The 17,929-nt window shown below is 31.4% G+C and overlaps 1 protein-coding gene and 1 long non-coding RNA gene across 2 annotated transcripts; one reads left to right on the top strand and one right to left on the bottom strand.

The window, feature by feature from the left end:
- Positions 1 to 369: 369 nt before the first annotated feature.
- LOC100784923 (uncharacterized) lies at positions 370 to 7,099 on the top strand. The gene is made up of 10 exons (XR_001386831.3): positions 370 to 702; positions 1,149 to 1,199; positions 2,318 to 2,406; positions 2,542 to 2,623; positions 2,728 to 2,834; positions 4,116 to 4,195; positions 4,509 to 4,629; positions 5,242 to 5,290; positions 5,383 to 5,613; positions 6,471 to 7,099. It is a non-coding gene; the product is annotated as an uncharacterized lncRNA (long non-coding RNA).
- A 7,808-nt stretch (positions 7,100 to 14,907) lies between these two features.
- LOC100527777 (AUX/IAA family protein) lies at positions 14,908 to 16,549 on the bottom strand. Its single transcript, NM_001250312.2, has 4 exons — positions 16,151 to 16,549; positions 15,787 to 15,977; positions 15,567 to 15,666; positions 14,908 to 15,454 (listed from the first exon to the last, which is right to left on the bottom strand). The coding sequence occupies exons 1-4, from the start codon at positions 16,366 to 16,368 to the stop codon at positions 15,379 to 15,381; spliced, it is 585 nt and encodes a 194-aa protein (NP_001237241.2). The 5' UTR covers positions 16,369 to 16,549; the 3' UTR covers positions 14,908 to 15,378.
- Between the last annotated feature and the right edge of the window lie 1,380 nt (positions 16,550 to 17,929).

The raw sequence follows: 17,929 nt of genomic DNA, 5'->3' as shown, positions 1-17,929 counted from the left end.
TTCTAAGCTGTTTGACAAATGATCCTAGTAAGTTTGCCATTTTCCCTTTAGGTTTATTGAAAGCATACATTATGCAAGGAATCCAAGTTATAGTCTTTGAGAAGATATATGAACTAAAGTTCTAAATAAGCAAGGACCAGGTGCAATCTTGTATTCACTATGAAAATAACTCCAGAAGTTATCAAAGATATATCATTCACAAGTAACAATATGATTAAAGTAGGCCAACAAATGACAGGATTGTATTGGCTTTTGGTTTAGTGTTCTACTCTCATGGCTGCTGTTTCCGAGTTGCTGTATGTTTTCATTTGTATTTTCTTTTTGCTATAAAAAAACAGAGAGAGAATGGAGCAACCATTTTTTGATAGTAAAAAAATTATTCCAACTCTCTCTTCTCTCTTGATAGTAAAAAAATATTTTCAATCCATTTTTGCTTTCTCCCCTTCCTGCCCATCCAATGTAGCAACTGGTCCCCAAGTTGTATTTCATTTCTTGTATTCTGGGGTCTGAATAATGGGGAGTATTGTTAGCTTTCATATCTGTTTGTTACTTATAATCCTATTTCCTATCTGTTTGTTTCTTTGACATGCAGTTTTTGAACGAGTCACCAAGAATGCAGTGTGTGGACTTTGGGCATGGCGTTCAAAGCTTAATCTGGTTGGTGGTCATATTAATGTTTTCACAGGTGAATGGACACAAAAGGTACAGAGTATATATATATATGTGTGTGTGTGTGTGTGTGTGTGTAATGACATTTTTCTTATTTCTTTTGTGGCATTATTTCTTTTTTCAGAGATAAATTTTTAAAAATGATAGTCATGACATATATAGAATGTGATGCTCTACTTTCTGTACCAATTACAGTGCCTCTTTTTCGTACTTGTGTTTTATCTAAATGTTTACTACCTTGTAAAACACTTATATATCCCCTATTCCTCTGGTCTAAATAAATGTACAGGGATCCTAAGTCCTAACTAAAGCTATGTTAGCAATTTCTGTTGTTTTACAGTTTATAGATTTTGCAGTCATCTGTCATTGCTCCACTCATCTTTCTCTGCCTGAATATGCCTAACTTTTCAATTAGGACTAGATTCTTCCAATTTTTGTGAATCAACAACTACTACAGCTATCTCTTTGTTTTCTTGCAGGATGCTGGGATAGGAACTAGTATTGACTCTTTTTATGAGTATCTGTTGAAGGTTAGTAAGTAGTAATAGAAATTTAGTAAGGTGAAACCTATATGGAGCAATCTTTACTGAAAAGTTAATTCCTAATTTCCTATAATTATGCAAAGGAACTATGGTTTGATTTAATTTGATATACTAAATTATACCTGAGATATTTTAGGATTTTTGTATACATATATTTTGTGGTAATGTATTTCCCTATGTGCATGTTTGTGTGAACACACATTTGTTTTATTTGTTGTTTCTGCTTTACTATCTAATTTGATATTATTCCCATTTGTACATGTTTTTGCTTCCTTGCATTATATTTATATCTGATTTAGGAAAAAAATCTTACAATCTTATTCCTTGCTTTCTTAATCTGTTAATCACTTTGTCTTTTTATCAAAATATTTAAAAAAATATAAAGTTCTTCCTGTATCTACCAGAAACAAACAAGTAAAATTGCTCAGCATAACACTCTTCCTATTGCTATTCTGCCACTTGTTTGAATTCAGTGTTCTTAGAATGTGGGTTTGGGCCTAACTCACTCCAAAAGCTAGCTCATAGGCTGAGGGTTGCCTCTCAGTTATATATTCTATCTTGGCCTTATCTCTAGCCGAAATGAGACTTGAGTTTTTTCCAATAAGTGTGAAGGATTTCCCTGGAATTTTTTTATGCATTTAGGACTTCTTTAACAAAAGGACATTTTAATATAGTAAAAAGGGGTAGCATTGAGGAATGTAATTTTGTTTACATATTCTAAAACTAGTGTGCTTTTTGTACCAACTTATTGTCACTCTTCAGCTCTATTTTTTGCTGATATGATATGATTCATTGATTTTACAACATATAAAACATGTGGTTCTTAAAGTTAAAGACCCTTTTTGAGGGAAATTGCCAAATGAAATTATAGGTTGAAATATTTAAAAATATTTTCAATCCAGGGACATTTATATACCCAATTTATCAAGTCATTTAGTGGCTATTGATCAACCAATTTTTGAATGTTATTAACTAGGCAGAATAATTTTATCTAGAATTCTTTTTCTTTTCTTTTCTTTTTTTTCGTTTTTCCTTTTGGGGGCATAACTTTGTTAGTTGATATGCATCAAGTTCTCTGATTTTGTTTTCCATGCACAACCTTTCAGGCGTATTTATTATTTGGAGATGAGCAGTATTTATATATATTCCAAGAAGCTTATGCTGCTGCCATGCATTATCTTTACCATGACCCTTGGTAAAAGCTTGTGGCTATGCGTGCCACTCTGTAGATATACTTGACTTACTGTCTATTGTTTTTTGAAATGCTTAAGTATGTTTATTTTTAAATGTATTTCAAGTTTGAAACTCGGATTTGTGTTTATGCTTCAAGGTATGTAGAAGTGAATATGGATTCTGCTGCTATTGTCTGGCCATGATTTAACAGCCTGCAGGCATTTTGGCCTGGCCTTCAGGTTTTCATTTTTCTTGTTTTTGATATAATGGTATTTTTAGTTGACTCTGGATAAATAATATCATGGTGGGGCTAATTGTAATGTGTATTTTTGCAATGTTTTAGCTGGAGATATCAATCCTGCAATTCGCACTCATGCTGCCTTCTTGAGTGTCTGGAGAAGATATGGTTTTACCCCTGAGAGCTTTAATCTTGCTAGTCTCAGTGTTCAGGTATAATTAGTCCTAATACCTGGGGCCCAATATAGCTGTTAAAACAATGCTTAATTATAGCTTCAGCCTTCTATCTATTAAGTGCATTTAGGGTAGCATAATTGATGTTTTGTTGCACCCGAATTTAAACGATGTCCTCTTAAATAAACTTATCTCAAAATCTCTGCACATAAATAAGTCTTGTTTCATTGAAAATGAATCTCATCAGAGAGAAAATAGGAAAATATCCTCCAATGTCAGGATGGAAAGGGAACTTCAGAAATCAACAACACAACAATGCTGCCCAGTCTATATCAGAAATAACGAGTCACTCTTGAAAAAGCACAAGCAGGACTGTGAAGAGAAGCAATGAACTAAATTCTATCCCACAAGTGTAAAGCCAATTTCTTAGACAGTGTTAAGATGTCCAACATGGGTTGGGAATATGGCCAAAATACTTTTTATAAGACTTATATAATCTTCCTCCCTTCAGATAGCTTTTGAGGTCTGGTTAATTTTAGAGCATATCCAATCTTTTGATGTGTTTGCTTTTGAAGTTGAGTTAGGTCCAATTTATTTCTAATATGGATAGTATAAGAGTTTATCTGGTCTTGCGACATGTGCAGATGTCCAGTGTTGCAAACTTTACGCTCTACTTGTCTAGTCCTGGGTGTGTGTTAAGATGTCCTACATTGGCTAGGAATATGGCCTAAATACTTGTTATAAGACTTTGGCAATTGTCCCTCTTTGAACTAGTTTTGGAGTTGAGGTAGGCTATCCATTTTTAATAGACTGCACAATGGTTAAGCATTTGAAATGAATCATAGTACAGAACTTCTTCATAGCAAGACACACCCAACGATTATCAGGAGTCCTAAAAAAATTGTTCCATGGGAATGTAGAATGCTAGTTGCCTTGCCATGCAACAACAGGGGCTGTACTTATTTGAAGTTAGGTCTAAACATAATATTGAGAGAAAAATCAGTTTGAGATATAGGACTTTGCAACTAGAGTTGATACTTAAACTATTCATAAGATGAACATTAGTTTAATCTAATATAGGTCTAACTGGTTTTTCTTGTCAGTTTTTTTTTTTTTTGAGCAATCCTAGATTTTAATGACAGGTTGACTGTGGGAGATTTTAAGATATAACCAGCCATTCAGTTGGTGGCCCTTCATTTTCATTTACGTTTGGCCAAGTCTATATTATCTTGCAGACAGAAAGCATCTTACTACGTTCTTTTTTTGTAATCTTTTGGTTGATTATCTCTAATATTTATGAACTGTTTATACATATATCAGCATGGGCAAAAGAGTTACCCTTTGCGGCCAGAGCTAATCGAGAGCTCCTATTGGCTATAAGAAGCTACCAGAGATCCTAGGTTTGCATACATATTCCTTTAAATTGTGTTATCATTGTAAAATTTAGCTCTGTTTGATTTGTTAATATTGATTATTGTACTACAATCGTATATAGCCTTGTTTTCTCTCTCTAAAGATCCTCTCTTTTCATGTTTGTTGCCTACTTCTTGTAATGTTTTTTCCTCCCTTTACTTTTGAAAAAAAGAAAAAGAAATTGGGATTACCCTTTCTTGTTGGACTTATACAAATTTTTTGTTGATAGGTGTGTTGTAAGTTTTATTTTGTTGACAATTTGACATGAAACTAGATTCTGTCTTTTCTGTTTCTTTGTAGATATCTTGATGCTGGGAGGGACATGATTGCTAGTTTACAGTATGGAACTCGATGCCCTTGTGGATACTATCACATTTCTGATGTTGAGAATCACATGGAGAGCTTCTTCTTAGCTGAGACGGTAAATAAATTCATGACATAATTTTTGAGAACACAAGCCCTAAACTTTTTAAACCTAAAAACAAAAGAACATATCTCTTGAGTTGTATTTTATTGAAGATTGTTGTAACGTGTAATTATATATGGAATATTTCCTTATTTATTAGGATTAATTTTTCCTAATTTCTCTCATTATGTACAGATTGGTAGCCTAAAATCTATAGATTAGCATTTACATAATTTATTTTTCATGTCTATATATATGCCTTACCTACTATTGTAAACAATCAGAATTTCTCTTTTCAAGTAAGATCATTGGTCAAGATAGGTAGATTAATTTTTTTATTTAGACTCCAAATAGTCTCTCTAATAAGATCGACAACTGTGTGGGATATTATGATTTTAGATGAGGCTCTGATATTATGTCAAGGACCAAGTTTCCTAGAAGCTTAAGTAGTCAAGTGGAAATCCGGGAATGAGTTTAAGTCTCTATCAATTTCATTTTGTTTTGAGTTTCTACTTTTCTTTCTTTTATAAACTATGCCTCTTACTAGCATTAGCATTTGTCTTGCCTTCCCCCCCTCTATTATTTATTCAAAAGAAAAATTCTGCTACTAACCTATGCTACAATTAGGTCAAGTATCTGTGGCTTCTGTTTGATTTGTGGAAAATGGGCCATACAAGTGAGTGTGCTTATGCATTTACAATTTAGTGGCTGAACTTTTTTTACAATAAAATTAAGGTACTTCTTGTTTTACATTTTTCTGCGACACAGGTACATATTCAGCACTGAAGGTCATTTACTGCCTGCTACTCCTCAAATCTCCTTACTGAGGGAACATTGTTTATACTATGGGGCTTATTGTAGAAGTGGTGATTTGAGACAAACTTACTTTGTGCCAGAGTCTAACAAAGATAAGAAAGAATCCAATGATGCTGGACTAAAGCTACATATTCTTCGGACTACTCTACTTTTGAGCCAAGTGCCGTTTCAGGTTTGATCAAGGTGCTTGGTACTCTTTACTTCCATCTCTTGGCTTTGGCTTGGCTTTCATATTACTTGTGCCAAATATTACACTTAGACCTTTTATTTCAGTATTTCCCTCCTTTCATTCATCTTGCTATAGGGCATGCAATGGATAAATTTCTTAACACTTGTTTCATTAAAAATAAGTTTTAGAAATCAAGTGGTTTTGTTAGGATTTGAGGTTTACTGCATATTTTCTACTTATTCTGCATGTTTTTAGAAGAAAAAAAGGGGTTTAGTTTTTGCAGATTCTGTTGGCCAGTCTCTCTTCAAAATTCAAAATTAGATTAAAACTACGAAATATCACTATGGCTACCATGTGGTTTGTTTGACCACTCTGGCATACATTGGGCTGGGAATTTTCTACAACTTGCAGATTGTGTTTAGGTTCTCACAGCAATGAGACAAACAAAACAAAGTAGTTTATTTGGTCTATATGGCATATGATCTGATCAGACTGCTTAGGTTGCTGTATTAGCATCCCATCCATTTTGGTTTAAGCCATAATGCTATAAACCTGATGCAAAATGAAATGGAAGTGTGAAATTTCAGTATTGATCTAACATTTTACGGACTTTATCTGTCAATGCTCCAGTGCCAGCCATCTCGTGTATAATTTCTCTCAAGCATGTTTGAACTTTGAAGTGACATAAATGTTAGCTCACAAGTAAATGCCATTGTATAGTGAAGTTATGGATACATTCAAGAATAAATAGCAAATGGTTCTGTAGAAATCTGATTCATGTTTGTTTGTATTTTGAGATTTTTATTTTTTATTTTACAACTCAACTTTGGAACAATTCTTTCATGTTGAGTATATTGTTATAATTCTGCAGGGTTTCTGCCCAGGATTAAATCATGGACAGAAGTTTGGTATATTATATGCGTATTCAACTGATGAACAACATGATTATGAAACCAAGCAAGTCCAACAGAAAGAATTAACTACTGTGCAACTGCAAAGCCATTCAGTATTGGTTCTTCGTGACCAGAGTTCTGCCCATTTGCTACCAGAAGACAATAGCAGTGATCATAATGATAGTCAGACACATTAATCAGGCGATACTTCTTGAAGTGGGAATTATAAGATCTCGGTTATGCAAGAGGAATGGTGGGGAAGGATATAATTTTCAACATAACATCAAAGGGTTGCACTTTTAAAACTTGGGCTGGCTCAGCCACCTGAAATTTAAATTCAAGTTTTGTTATTCTGTCTAATTGAGAAAGTATGCATTTGATCATTTCGGCAACTGTGGATACAGAGAGCATGGAGCTGAAAGAGTTAAATTATGGATGAACTGACCCTAGTTCTAATGTTGTGCTACCGAATATCCTGCCTCCTAATCATCGGGCACATGTATAAGAATGTAATGTAATTATTTTTGTTGTATCATTTTTCCTAAGGCCCTTGTAAACCTATTGCCAGAGGTTTAATCAAGTGTACATGAGATAGGTATTGCCAGATTCTTGAAATTAGATCATAATTTTAATTGCTGATAGAAGAGAATATCTCAATCTTCCATTAGATCAAGCATGACGCATACACGATGATTCACCTGTTCCAAGAGTTGTACTGTTAAGTATTGTTAAATTTACTCTATTTTTTTAATGAATATAAAATTTCATAAATTCAATTTTTGAATTGAAAACTTTCATTGTACGTCAGTGAATTTCATTAAGAGTGTTTGAATAAAGAATTTTAATTGAGAAAAGTAATTTATCAGAGAATTTAAATTTCTTTAATCTAAAATTCATTGTTTGAATGTTTTTTTATGAAAAAAATTAAATTTTTGGAATTTTAAAACAGAATTTTAAACAACAAAAAATGTGGAATTTTAATTTCATTCTAAAAGGTGAGAAATTGAAATTATCTTCTTGATAGAAGAATCTTTCAAAACGTTTGTGTATTTCCTTTATAATCTTATCCTCTCTTCCAACGGAAAGTTTTTGAAATCCCGTTCTCGAACTCGCGACTCTTTCCTCACACTCATGATTCAAGAAAGAACGTCTGAGTTTGCGGAGCGTCGATTGTGTGCGCGGGCGTAGAGGGGCACGTAAAATTGCACCCGCTAATCAGGGGAGGAGTCGTCATTGCCTATCACGCGGTGGAGGTGCTCGCCGGTGCGGAGGGTCTAGGCCATGTCTTGTGCCGTTGACTGAATGCTGTTGTCGGGTAGGTGATGTACGCTATCGTGTCTTAGTTCTCTTGCGACTTCCCATGCCGTATCAATATTCTTCTCTTTGGAAGCACACCAACCATATCTTCTCTTCTCTTTGCATTCATTTTCTTTCACCCTCAAAATTTTAATTTTTTTTATCTAAATACAAAATTTTGAAAATAAAAGAATTTCAATTAAAATATTTAAAATTTCTCAGAATTTAAAATTTCTCAGAATTTAAAATTTTCTCATTCAAACACATTCTAAATGTTCACTATACCATTATATATTTATATATTTTTAATTTAACTAGAATTTAGTGTGTGATCCTTAAAATAATATAGGCTCAAGATTTTAACGCAACCTTCATTTTTAATGGAAAAAATTATTTTCCTTCAGAAAACAAACTGTCTCCCCCAAAAAAATATAATTACTAATAATACAAATATCTCTAGATTTCCAACTTAAGAATTTCTTCCAAGTTCCCTTTGCGTTCACTTTTTATTTTACTTTTGTGGCAAGAGCCAGCTAGGGTGGCCTGGTGGGACTGGGAGACCTTAGCAAACTCAAACAAAGAGATTTTTTTTATTATATAAAGTGGACAAACCAATAGGCTTATAGCCACAGCAGCCCAGGTTTGGGTTTAGGACTTAGGTTTTATTCTTCACAGAATCAGTTTCAGGCTGTTGCTTCATGTACTCTTTTTGGAATGTTTTTTTTTTACCTTCCTAATTGGTAATTCTAGAAGTCAAAATCTGTAATTAACTTGAAATGTAATTTTACATTCCGGAATGTATTCTCTGGAAGCCAAAAAAAGGATGCAGGAAGCAACTTGAAAGTGCAGGAAACAACAAAAATCAGTTTCATTTCATTTTTATATTTGGCCTTTCTGTTATATCAACAGAGCACGTTACATGAAGGAAAGCAATAAACAGTAAACCTTGAAGTTGAAGATATATATAGGTCTTCTATGTTTTCTTCAAACTTGCGTTGAGATAAAAATTTATCAAAGTAAAGGGGGGAAACTAATCTGTTCATGCATGTTTAGAGTCTCAATTCTTCATCCACTCGACTTTTCCTCCGAAATTCTAAAAAGGTTGCTCCAAATATTAATTAATGGCTATCAAATAAAGAATATTCTACTTCGAAGGCAAAAATAAAAAGACGAAAATCTTCGAAAATTTAGACATGTAAATATAAACTTGACGCAAGAGTCTATGAGACTACGGCCTCTAACCATGTATTTTGCGGGCGCGGCATTTGTTCATACGGCGTGACTTCTTGTATGAAAACTTGGCCACCCTACCCTACTTCCCAAGCTAAAAATTAAATTTTATGTTAAAATAACATATAAAGTTTAATTGTCACACACGGTTAGTATAAAAATCAATCAATTAAAATTAGAGAAAAATGGTTATGTAATATCTAATTACAAATTATCATTTGTGATAAATTTATTAATTTTTATAAAATTATATTAAAAGTTATGTAATTATAAATATTGATTTGTGATTTGATAACAATCTAAAATCAATGCATCATTATTAATTTTATAAAATTATTTTAGCATCTTTAAAGTAATTATTATAATATAGATTGTGATTAAATTCTAATGTGAGTAGATTAGAGTAGTTGAGGTGAGCGTAGACCTAAAGGCAACTTAGAATTCCCCGAAATTTTCTATGACAGCGCCATGATACTACTGTCTTTACGTCAAAGCGAAGTGATCATTTCTTTGATTGAACAGATGAAAAGAGTCAAAGGAAACGGAAAAAGAGCCTTAAATTACATGTGTAATTTCACACACACACACGTCTATTACATTAACTATTTTGCTATTAAATTAAATATAATTTTTTATAAAAAGTTATGCATTAACTTGCTCTTCCTTCTTTTTTATTTCTCAATAGTTCAAATATTTTTCATGCATTTTTCTAGAATAGTCTTTTCTGACATTGGTGGTGGGCTCCCATTGTGCAGTGTCTCGTCTAGTTATTTTGCGGCACATGGAAGCAATTTTTTTTAAATTTTTTTTTCTGGTAAGCTGGATATGGTCATTTGTCAACAACAATTTGAACATCACTGTTTTAAGGTCTGCAGGATTATTTTTCTGTACTTGTGCCATTTACTGGCCTAAAATCTCATTGTTCCCTGCTACAGAGTGCAATAGTGAGGACACTTTCTGCTCTATGAATAAAATATTGTACATACATTTTCATTATCTTTCTTCTAGAGTGCCTTTCCTTAAACTTTGCCGGGATCGAAGAGGGATCTAAAACTCTTAGCCACATTCAAATAATATAATTTGATATTGCTAGACCTTGTTTACCAGTGTAGACTTAGATAATAAACTATGTTTATTTCTTTGCATAATTAGTGGCTAAGCAGAAAGTATACTATGAACTTGCCATAAAACTGAAGTTATGTTTAGTGAATATTATTTAACAAACCTTTTGCATGCATATAAAATCACATTAATTAGCCAAAACTTTTCTTAAAAGAAGCAATATGCTGACATCGATATAGCTAGATAACTTTATATGCATCTTATGAAGTTGTAAAATCAAACGAATTAAGACACAATCTGAAAGTTATAGATCTTTTTGTCATGCCTAGGGTTCTTAATTATTGGAATAACAAAGTAGAATATTAATTAAGACATTGTTTATAAAGGTTAATAGATTTTCTCATTAATCGAAAGATTTTCTAATTAGAAAATAAACAATTATTTGTCTGAATGTTAATACTTGATGGGTGTAGCTTATCAAAAAAATACTTGATGGGTAAACTGCAGACATATTCTCAAAGGCATCCTAAGCATAAGCCTAGCTAAAATAGGAAAGTAAAAAGAAACGTAAGTCTACCATTTGCTTATCACTTCTAGAGTTAAAGGAAGAAAAACATTTGCTTAATATTTCTTTAGATTGTACAATTCTACATTTAAATATAATATGTTTTATATTTTGCACTTCTAAGTATGTTATACATTCACATCCTTTCTGCGAAAAGAAAAAGAAGGAGAAGAAGAAATATGAAATAAGAGAAGTAAATTATAATTATTTGAGACCTCTGTGTACATCAAGTACTGAACTCACACGCGATCAATAGTCAATTTGAGTATATGTCTTAGATGTCAATTTCAAAACTGCCATTAGGTAAGGTTGATGATGATTAATCAAAACTACACCACACCACAATAATATGCACAAAGAATTTTCCAATTTTATTTTCAGATACTATTCTTGCCGCCAGCATCCCACATGCATGTCATCCTTTGAGTTACATGTCCAAAGCATACTTAGTAAGTCGTACATTTGCATATTGTTTATTTAAAATTATAAAAGAAAAGTGATATATCCAACATATAAGTTGTGTAACGCAGTACTTACTTATTTTATAAATAAAAAACTGTGCGATTATAAAAGTATAAAATAAAAAAATCACATTTAAATATACGATTTTCTTTTAAAAAATAATTTAATTATTTATATATTTTATGAAAAAACTTTTTTTTAAGTATTGTCTTAGAAATACGACTTACTCTAAATTGTTTTTTTCAACTTACATTAATTTGATAAATTTGAAACTAAATTACTCTATTTTGTTGAAAACCAAAAAGCATGATAGAGTAAAGGGTCTTTCCAATACAGTCGAATTACATGTCTTTCTCTCTCTCTCTCTCTCTCTTTCTCTCTAATAAAAACAATATTATAGTGAAAAATTAATAATTATCAGCAGGAAAAGTATATTTTAATGATTTGTCATTTTTAATGAATAAGAAGGATAAGAGGGATCTCATTCCAAAAGACCAACGCCAAAGTTAATTATTCTATTATGTATATTCTTAGAATAACTCCACGTCTTCTACTAATATTTTTAGTAAAATTAATTCTAAATCTTAATAAATACTTATTCTGTTGGATTTAAAAAAAAAACGAACCTTCTTAATTAAATAAATTGTTTTATCTTATTTATGTTCTCAAAATATTGCATAAATTTAGTTTTATTCAATATATTTAAGTGTAAGAGAAAAAATTATAAAAATGTTATATTTATATAGAAATAATACGAAAGCTCATATTTCAATCAAAGATCACTGCTATATGCATGAACCTATCCATGACTTTCCTTTAAACAGCTTCCGATTATAAAATTGCCGCCAGCATTGATGTTTCGTCTGTATAATCGTTGCAAGCAGACACGGTTTCAAATTCTAATCAAGACGTACAGCTTTGAATCCATTATTCATTCATATTTTGTAATAAAATTTAGACATTTTATTATTTCTGAAACCAACAACAAAGTTCGGCAGTTTTAATTTGCTTTATGATCTATGAACTTTTATGTAAAATATGAATAATATATTTAGTTGCTTAAATCTTTTTCATATTTCAATACAAATATGATTTGCAAAGTCTCCTGTCTCCTGTAATTAATATTCGCCATGCTTTATTTATGATTTTATTTTATTTTTTATTGTTTTAATTTTACCAAGTGAACTTTCAGATCAGCAATACAAAGATTCCCTGCAGGGAAAAAAACAAAATATAATTTCTTATTTCTTCCTAAACCGCACTGCATCATGTATTATCATAGACAAACACAATTTGTTAAACTTTGTCACTCTATTGCTAACAACATCTGCATTAGGTCATGACATCTAAACTTGAAGGCTGATACTGTCTAGTGCATTATTTATTTGTCCTTGACTTTTTATTTTATTGATCAAATATGATCATATTAATTATTTGAAGATCGTTACAAACAACCACCCATATACCATTTCTTATCTAACCTCACTGTAAATATCGTGTGTAAATATCTATAATTTGTAGGGTAACGAGATTCCTTAGACACAACAAGTTTGGGGCCAGGAAACGTAGTGATGGTCTGCAGTTGGAATTAAAGAGAGGACCCATTTGTACCAAAAATAAAATAAAGGAAATTATATTTATCAGAGGTCACCTATCTTGTTTCATTTAATTGAAAATCACAACTTCCGTAACGTCAAGGTTTAAATCTTAGAGTCTCATCGTGATTATGTTTATGAGAATATTCGGTCAAACACCGAAAATTTTGAAACTTGCGTGATAGCTAGCCAATAATGAAACAGCAGAATTAGAATTTCTATTCTATATTCACTACTCTCTAGTCTCTTGGTCCCAGTTTGTTTGATATACTGTATTTTGATAAATAAATAAAATCTTTATTTTGATTGTCATTTTACAATATTAACAGAGTATTAATTTTTTTATTAAACCTGTAATCATTTATTGTAGAGTGAGAAAATAAAAATACTGTAAAAATGAAAGAATATAATTAATATGAAAAATAAAAATATATTAAAAAATACACAATAACTTTTATAAAATTTAGAACATTAATTTTATTTTTTAATTCCTATACCAAAATCTTAAAATGCCACGTAAAATAGAATGGAGAAAGTTTATATAAAAACAGGGATTTTGAGTGGAGAAATGACATCATTTTAATATCCTTGTTTCCCGTTCATTTCTTTGTTGATGGATAAGTTCCATTTACGTTGGTTCTTATCCTTTTACTACTATTCCGCAATGTCTTTGTTGAGTCATTCACCATCTTTATTGTAAGTTTAGTAGCGGATCTAGACCCTAAGGCAGGGATAATTTATTTTTAAAAAAATAATTATTATTATAATGTACATGAAGATAAAGACATAATGTTAAAATCATAAAATTCTAATATATAAAATCAAATAGATAAAACATCTCATAATGAAGGATTAACTTTTTAGTTAATTATGTAATTTTAGCTTTATTATTATTATTATTATTATTAGTATTATTATCATTATTTAAATATTAAAACAGTTAATTTATAATTTTAATCAATGGAAATGAAATGTAGTAGAAGGCTGGAAATTCAATGAATTTTTTTGAGAATGGGTATATGTGAAAACTGTGTTAGACTGTTAGGAAGTTTAAAATCGAGCCTTATGCATTTGAGGTGTTGTTCAACGAAGAACTTCTCATTTTGTGTTCGGTAAATAGTAACATATATAAGATTTCATCTTAATTTTCTTTATGTAAATACCAATTGGGTACTATATGATATCTTAATCTTATGAGTTATGATCTAACTCGCTCGCCATATTCAATATATTTTCATTTGATTGGTTTGGTTTTATTAAATCAGAATAAAAAACTTCTACTCTACGGGAATAAACTTTTGTAAATGCACAAGTCAAGCATACTCTCTAGAGAAAAACTATAACTTTCTAGACAATAACTCAATAATAATTTTATATCTTTTAACTCTTTTTTTTTTTTACTTGGGCTATGTTCAAATTGATATAAAAGGATGTAATATAATAAAGTAATATTAGATTTTTGAATTTTTTAATTAAATATATAATGAAATGCATTCTATTTCATTACATCGAACACTTCTAATTTTCTTTCATTTCAAGAGTATTGGATAAAACTACTTTTTTTTTTATTTCGTTCCACTATAAAAATATTCAAATAATGGAATGATAATTTTATTTTACTCTCATATTCCATCCCATTTCACTCATCATTATATACCTAAACATATCTTTGGTGTTGGTTTTTTTTTTTTTAATATTGAAATCATCGGAGGGAAGGCTACTACATTAATCCATTCTCAAGAATCCGCCATCCACAAAGCCTTGGTAAATGATAAACAGATGGTTATTCGTTCCATTTGAAAAATTATAGTTGTACAGTAATTTTATACAACATTTTGTAAAAAGGCCAAATAAAAAGAAAAGATAGAGAGTATGATAAAAACAGATATGTAAGAGAGAGAGATTGTATCGTAGAAAGATATTATATGAGTAATTTAATAAATTTTATTTTGTTTTGAATTTTAATTTAGATAAAAGGGAGTGGCTAAATTAAACCCTTAATAACCATTTGATGTTGAATGTGTGAAAGATGGAAAATGGCCGAATTGAAGACATCAGATATTTACTATAATTAGTCACCTGATGGTATGTTATTGTTGGATATGATTCATAAACTGCGATCTGAATTTTCAGTTTCAACTTAAGAAAGACATTAGCAGTTTGTTATTAAGAATGAGACGTTGGAAGCAATTAGAAGAAGGAAAATAATCAGGCGCAAACATAAAAACTTGGATTAACACAACATAAAAACTTGGTATATTACACGGTATTCTTGTATCAACACAACATAAAAACTTGGATTAAACAATATTACATATAACCTTTTCTCTATCTCTCTTCTACACAAAGTTTCATTTTCAAATCTCTCTAAGATTTCTCATATGAAACTTCAAAAAGGATCAGTGGAAACAACAGCATAGCATGTAGCATCCAACCACAGATGGCAAAATAACCAGAAAAGTTGCCAAACTTGAGGAAGAAACTGCACCGTATCTTCCATCTTCTCCTGCTTCAGAGTATAACTTCGTATAAAGGTATGCCAAAAGCATACACTAGAGTGATTCAAAAGTCAAAACCCTTCAGATCCGAGAACACAAGCTTTTCAGCATGTTTTCCCTTCACCCCCAAAACACTTTTAATTCTCTGCTCATAGTAATTTTTTAGTGATTTGGTTCCTCATACAGCACAACCCAAACCCCTTGCCTCTGATCCTTTCATGATTCTTAGCCTTCTGCAAGAAGTCACAAACATGCTGCACAAAAAAGTGCGGTTTTTGTCAGATTAAGATCAACTCATGATGAGACCCAAACAAAAGCAGATCAGAAAGAAAAAGAGAGAGAGATGTCATGTAATATAACACTTACTCCCATGGAACATCTCCAACTAACATCCAGTCACCATCTTTGTCTTCATATGTAGGTGCATAGTCAGATCCCTTATAACCTTCTTTTTCAGAATGCTCTCCTGAAAAGCCATAAACATAACATAACCACGGTCATTTTCATAAATATTATAAAATTTGATCAATTAAGCAGTTTCATTTCATCTCAACCAAACACAAACAAAAACTAAAACTCTTCTCACCTATGGTCAACTTGAACATATTTTCTAGAGATTTGAGGAGTTGTGTGTAGCCTCCATAGACCTTCAAGTCAATCTTTCTGAGGTAAGGGGCTCCATCCATGCTCACTTTCACATAAATTCCAGCACCCTCACTCTCCTGAAGGCTGTTCTTCCTATAGGATCTGATTGGTGGCCACCCCACTATCTTAGTCCTGTAATACATGTCAACAAATTCAATGAATCACTCAACTCAAAATCTTGACAAACACACAAAGAACTTAAAAGCATCCATAATCATCAACAAACAACATGAGATAAATAAATTAATGACCTTTAAGTCATAATAATAATAATAATAATAATAATATGTTAATTATAAACTTACTTGGCAGGAGGGGCTGTTTCAGTTTTCTCATGTGGAGCACTAGAAGTACCATTTGAAGCACACTCATCAGAGGTTTCAGTTAAAGGTCTTTTGTTGTTAATTCTAGCACCTGCAGACAGTGTTTTCTCCTCACTTTCTTCTGTTCCTGGAAGCCCCAGTCTAAGCTCTGTTGCCTTGAGGTTGAGATCAGTTTGATATGTCACAGTAGTGTTTTCCATCTTCTTCCAAGTACAATCTATAATCCAAAACACCCTATGCTAGTTAATTAGTTGCTTGAGGTGGTGATGAGTGGAGTCTCTTGTAGCTAGGTAGCTTCTTGGTATTGTATTGTATCCCTTGTGAGATGATGACGATAAGACTTGAGATGTGATGCAAGTGTTTTTGAGGGTTATGTTTTATAGGAAGATAAAAGGAGGGTAAGGTTATGGTATGGTATGGTATGATATGTGTATGAGTTATGAATGAATAAAATGACATGGACAAAGACAGGCTAAGGTGTCGGTAGAAGGAGCAGCAAGTTTAAAGCAAGATGTCCCCACAAAAGGAGGACAAGGGTGGGGTCAAGATGCGGTTTGGGAGATAAATGAGGGAGCGTTGGCTTTAAGGAAAGGGAAAGGGAACATGCCCATGTGAATGGAGGGTCCCATCCCCTCTCACTTGACACTTGGTCATGGGAGCCATGCCCATGTGGCTCTCTCATCCCTTGTGGGGCCTCTTTACATGTGAACCTCGTTGTGTTGTACTTGGAACTTGTAATTAAGATGCACCTCGCCTCCTCCTCATTAATCAAAAACAAAACAAGAAAAATAGTAATCTGTTTTTCTGATAGGCATTTTGTGATACTAAAAATATCTTTCTTTAGATTAACTGATACCAGATTCTTTTAGTTTAATTTATAATTTTTCTTATAAGTATTTTATGATAAATTTATTATGTTTGAATCGAATATAATCATTATAAACAGTAAAGTAAAACTAAAAATGTTATCCAGCATTTGAACCATGAAATTATCTCAATTTAGTTAATAGTTTTGAGAGTCTTTATATGCTTCGAATTTTGTTATCGATAATTATCCTGCTCGAGTGCACCTCATAAAGATTATACGTAGCATATGAGAAAAAATAGAAGTTCAAATACTAATTATGTTAGAACAATTTTATACTGACTAATCCATACAAGAGTAGTGTTATTTTTTTATGTAATAATCAAGTAATTTGTTTTTATCAGTGGGAAGATAAAAAGAGAAAGGAACTAACTAGGTCTAACAACAAATTAAAGATGCCTAATGCATCATCAATAATGAAGGGTAATTATCCCAAACAAAAAATGGGTTTTTTTTTTCTTTTAGATATGCACCCTCTCTCTCCAATAAATTTTCAAAATACACTACTTAAAATTTTTCTTTTCCCACAATACACTTGTTTTGCATTATATGCACCCTCTCTCTCCAATAAATTCTCATAATACACTACTTTAAAATTTTCTTTTCTCACAATACACTTGTTTTGCATGCAGGTAGGAAGTTGGGTTGGTCACCTTGACTTCCGTGCTTGAGTTTTTTTTTTAATTTAAATTATTAAAAAATATAAATATTATATTATATAAAATATTTTTAATTGGTTTTAAAATTAATTTTTTATTAAATTAAATTTTTTTAATTTTGTTTTTAATTTTTTTAAAAGAGAAATATACAAATAAAGAAAAATGAAAAAATTAGATAAAATTATAATACAATTTTTTAGTTATATTGTATGTAATTTTGTAGTTAAATTTATATGT

This window comes from Glycine max, chromosome 20 (genome assembly GCF_000004515.6).
Source record: "Glycine max cultivar Williams 82 chromosome 20, Glycine_max_v4.0, whole genome shotgun sequence".
Lineage (NCBI taxonomy): Eukaryota > Viridiplantae > Streptophyta > Magnoliopsida > Fabales > Fabaceae > Glycine > Glycine max.
The sequence above is the reverse complement of the archived record's forward strand: the minus strand, read 5'-3'. Positions and strand labels throughout refer to the sequence as shown.

Bases quoted from the DNA above. Each gene is read 5' to 3' on its own strand.
- LOC100527777 (NM_001250312.2), bottom strand. From the start codon at position 16,368: ATGGAAAACACTACTGTGACATATCAAACTGATCTCAACCTCAAGGCA. The intron at 15,978-16,150 runs GTAAGTTTATAA...CATGTATTACAG, and splicing joins GAAACAGCCCCTCCTGCCAA to GACTAAGATAGTGGGGTGGC. The intron at 15,667-15,786 runs GTGAGAAGAGTT...ATGGCTTTTCAG, and splicing joins TATGTTCAAGTTGACCATAG to GAGAGCATTCTGAAAAAGAA.